The 3,944-nt window shown below is 51.2% G+C and overlaps 1 protein-coding gene across 1 annotated transcript in view; it reads right to left on the minus strand.

The window, feature by feature from the left end:
- The window catches only part of LOC113202583 (semaphorin-5A), a 77,049-nt gene that overhangs the window by 24,312 nt on the left and 48,793 nt on the right, over positions 1–3,944 (minus strand). Inside the window, exon 2 of the mRNA XM_026416881.2 lies at positions 732–840. Coding sequence (XP_026272666.1) covers positions 732–840 — 109 coding nt within the window. The remainder of the gene's footprint in view (positions 1–731; positions 841–3,944) is intronic.

Below are 3,944 nucleotides of genomic sequence, written 5' to 3' on the forward strand. Positions count from 1 at the left end.
GGGGGGGGGAAGTATTTATTCCTCGCCGATTGAGCCAGTCGCCAGTGGGGGACTACCCCCCTCTCTTGCCGCTGCTCGTTCTAAATTCATCATTATATTGAAAAAGAAAAGAAAAAAGAAAACACTTCCCCTGCTACATTTAAGATGAAAGCCCAATCTTCGGCACGTCAGCCGGTGGTACCAACGGACAATAACACTGGGAGATTGAAAACCGAGCGAACAGGTAATCAAAACTGGTCCGGGAGTAAATCTTAAAATTCAGTCCAGTTCAGTTCAGTCCAGCCGATGTAAGGTCTCGTATGGCCCCTGATAGGTAGGCAACATCTTGCCTGCAGCGCATGCGTGTACTGCGGGGTGGCCTACCCCAAATATCGCAGGCGCCGAGCTTCCGCTAATTTGCCGGAAGAATGTTAGAAAAGCGGACGTATGTACTTTCTGGATGATCCATCGCTGCAGTCTCGTGCTGCAATACGCCGAGGTGATGAGATTCCATGTGAGGAGCATCTCTCTCTCTCTCTCTCTCTCTCTTCTCTCTCTCTCTCTGTCTCTCGCTGGATGCGCCAGCGCTGTCAGTCCAAAACCCTAAACATCGTCCCGGCCCAAGGCCTGACAGTCTCCGGCCCTTCACCCTTCACCTGGCCGGTCCATGGCCCCCGGGCCCCGGGGGGCCACAGCGAAACCTGTCGGAGTTGGTGCCTATAGGCACTCGACTGGAACTTTTTGGTACTCACCATGCAACTCGATGGTGGGCGGCTCATTCTCGTGTCCTCGGGAAGGATGCAGCAACAACAGCAACAGCAGCGACAGTGTGGGGGCGGGCGGCACCATGGTCCTGGAGACCTGCAAAACAATTTCAATTTCCACGTCAATTTACTTCAGGGCGAGTCGGGACGGGTTTCGCGGTCAAAAAACAATCAAACCATTAAACGCAAACAGAGCCCAAAACCGTTCGTTTTTCGTTTAATTTCGGAACCGTTCCAAACCCGGCTGCGCGGAGCTGTGCGGAGCGGTGGGGCCACACAGGGATCGCCTCGACGGTTAAAAACGGGATTTCATTTGTCGCCATGTGGTCCTGCTGGCTGCGCTGTGGGTCCCGCCGCGGCGGACGCGTGCCCGGGTCGGAGGGGAAGGGCCTAAATGCCAGATCAGACCGCCACAAAGGACTATATAAAACGTTTTCCTCCACGGCCTATTGTGTTTAAAATGTGGCTCTAGACTTGACGCGGAGAGAGGAGGGTGAGGCACAAGTTGAATTTATCAGGAGTTTTGTCGCCTAAAAGAGGCAGCGTGAGGGGAGGGGCTGACGACAATAACTGACATACCACACTAAAAGAGATTTGTCGTTGCAGCGCCAAAAATCGTTTCGATTCGCTCGAGTCAGTCATTGGCATCAACATTTTAGTAACGGGAACTGCCGTGTACTTTCGGTTGCAACCACTAAAACTTCGCTATGCGTGTGCCTGTGGGTAACCTTCACGGATCGTGTTATCCCAAATTGGATGACTACAGCCGAACAATTTCTCACAGTGTAGCATCAGCATACTCTGTGCTGCGCTTGATTTCGAGCCGTTTCCGCGGTCCATCCCTTTCTGGAGTTCTGAAGTGCACCGTGAGGCAGGAGAGTACAGTATGTGAGATCGCGAGACGCAAGGAGGGGGACGAGGTGGGGAGGAGGGAGGAGGGGGTAGTCACGCCCAATTTCGGAAGCTTGTCGTGCAGACGGGGCGAGGCAACTTGAGGCGTTTGCGAATTCAGGCCCCGGCTGGCAAGTGTGTGTGTGTGTGTGCGTGTGTGAGAGGAGTGAGTCTCAAGTAGGGCGAGGACCACAATCCCACTCGTTCCCAGCGCACACACGCGCACACACACGCACACACACACACACACTGCCCGCCTCTGCTGGAATCACTTCAACAGTCGAAGCAACTGGCGCGACTTGGAGCGGACACAACAAAAACACTAATATTGAAAACCGTAGAGTAAACATTTTTCCGTCAGTGAGTGATATACACAATTTAGAATAAGCAGACCTTCATAACTAACGCGGTTTTGTCGAATTTTGAAATCTGTGTTTGTGTTCATGGTGTGAGAGAGAGGGAGAGAGGGAGAGAGGGAGAGAGGGGGAGAGAGAAATGTAACGAGTAAATACTGGCAACGGTGGGGGAGCTGCAAGAAAAAATGAAAAAGAAAGATAATGGGTCAAAAAGAGTAGAAATGTTTCGAGGTGCAAAGCAAGCGTTTCCCTCTCCTTTACTTTCGCACCGTTACAGTCTGTGTGTGTGTGTGTGTGTGTGTGTGTGTGTGTGTGTGTGCCGCAACTGGCTCCGGTCCACGTTCGGTCCAGTTAAACAACCGTCATTAAGCCCCTGTGAGGTGGGAAGCGCCTGGGCCCAGCGGGTTGGCAGCCGCGCGTTCACAACCAGATCAGCTTCAAGCAGTACGTGAATATGCACCAGGGCCGGGCAACTCACGTACGGCACATCCAAAAGCGCCGTCGATAGCAATGATTTCCTCCACGGTCCTGCTTCAGAATATAATGCGAGCATTTGGCCCGCAGCTACACCGTTTAAAATATCATTTTAAAAACGTTCACATTGTAAGATATTCTTTTCTTAAATATTTTTTAAATGCGTGAGGCCTGCTACTCGACAGCTGACTGCTGGCCTTCCCCGCAGATTAGCGTCGAGCGATTTGTTCCTGCTCACGCGGATTACAGAGATACAGCGCCGGGGGCAAACAAGCAGAAAAGGAAAAGGAAAATCAGATTATTTTTTTTCGTTTCTTTTTAAACTGATAGCCAGGGAGCCAGGATAAAAAAAAAATCAAGCATGAACACACCTGTGTGAAAGCTCGCGATATGGCAATGCGCGAGGTGTGTTCGCTCGGTCAGATAGGTGCGGCGGTGTGGTGCGCTACACCCCCGTGTGGCCAGCAGCGTCAGCTCGCCAAAGCGCAAACTCAGCACGGTGACTCTCCCCATTGAATAGAGCGTCGCGGGAACACGCATGCGCTGCACGAAAATCTGCTTTCGGCGGTGATAATTAATAGCCACTCGAGTTGAAACGTCTGCGATGTCCCACACACACCGTCAAAAATTGTCTGTATTTAATAACACACAATATACAACTTCTGAAAATATTTGCCGTCCCGACTCGGATCGCTTCCCCTTTTTATTTTAAATGTTTTTTTTTGCCTTTTTTTCTTTTTTTCCAGTGCGCTGCACTCCTATACAACAAACAAAGAGCCCGGGTCGCGCCTGCTCCTCGCGCCCAATCGGTATTATATTGGCGAGGCGCGGCGCTGCGCTATTGGCGGCCCAGCCGGCCCACTTCACTTCGACTTGCAAATCGACTTGCAGACTGGGGAGGACGCCTCCGCACAATGCACAGGGCGGACAGACGGACGGACCAAACGGACCACCGGCAGAGCAGCACACTCGGGAGTTTCTGTAAACGCGCTCCGGAGTTGAAGTGTTTGGCCCACTCCCCTCGCCCGCAGAGCGCAGTGGTTCCTGCGGCCCGCCATCCCGCAATCCCTGCAAGCAAGCCCTAAAAGTGTATGCAATCCCGCAATCCCTGCAAACCCTGAAAGTGTGCAATCCCGCACCACTGGGGCGCAACTCGGTAGGTACACTACTACAGTGTGGGTATCTGTGTGCGGCCCCGCAAAAAACACATAAGAGTAGCTGAAGAAACTGGAGCTGAACTTGCTTTCCAGTTCCCATGCCGCCCACCCACGAGGCGTAAATTTTGTTAAGTATGCATGTACTTTTAATGCATCGGTACATAATGATTCTAATGAATATGTTCAAAAACAAATACAAAAGCAACAAAACTCTTTTTATTTAAATTTAAATTACATGTATGTTAGTGTGGCTGGCATTTGCATTTTTAATCGATTGGATTACAGTAAGTGTACACAATCCGCTGTTATTTTGCAGCGTAGAA

The sequence above is a fragment of the Frankliniella occidentalis genome, unplaced genomic scaffold (assembly GCF_000697945.3).
Source record: "Frankliniella occidentalis isolate FOCC.00 unplaced genomic scaffold, Focc_3.1 Scaffold56, whole genome shotgun sequence".
Lineage (NCBI taxonomy): Eukaryota > Metazoa > Arthropoda > Insecta > Thysanoptera > Thripidae > Frankliniella > Frankliniella occidentalis.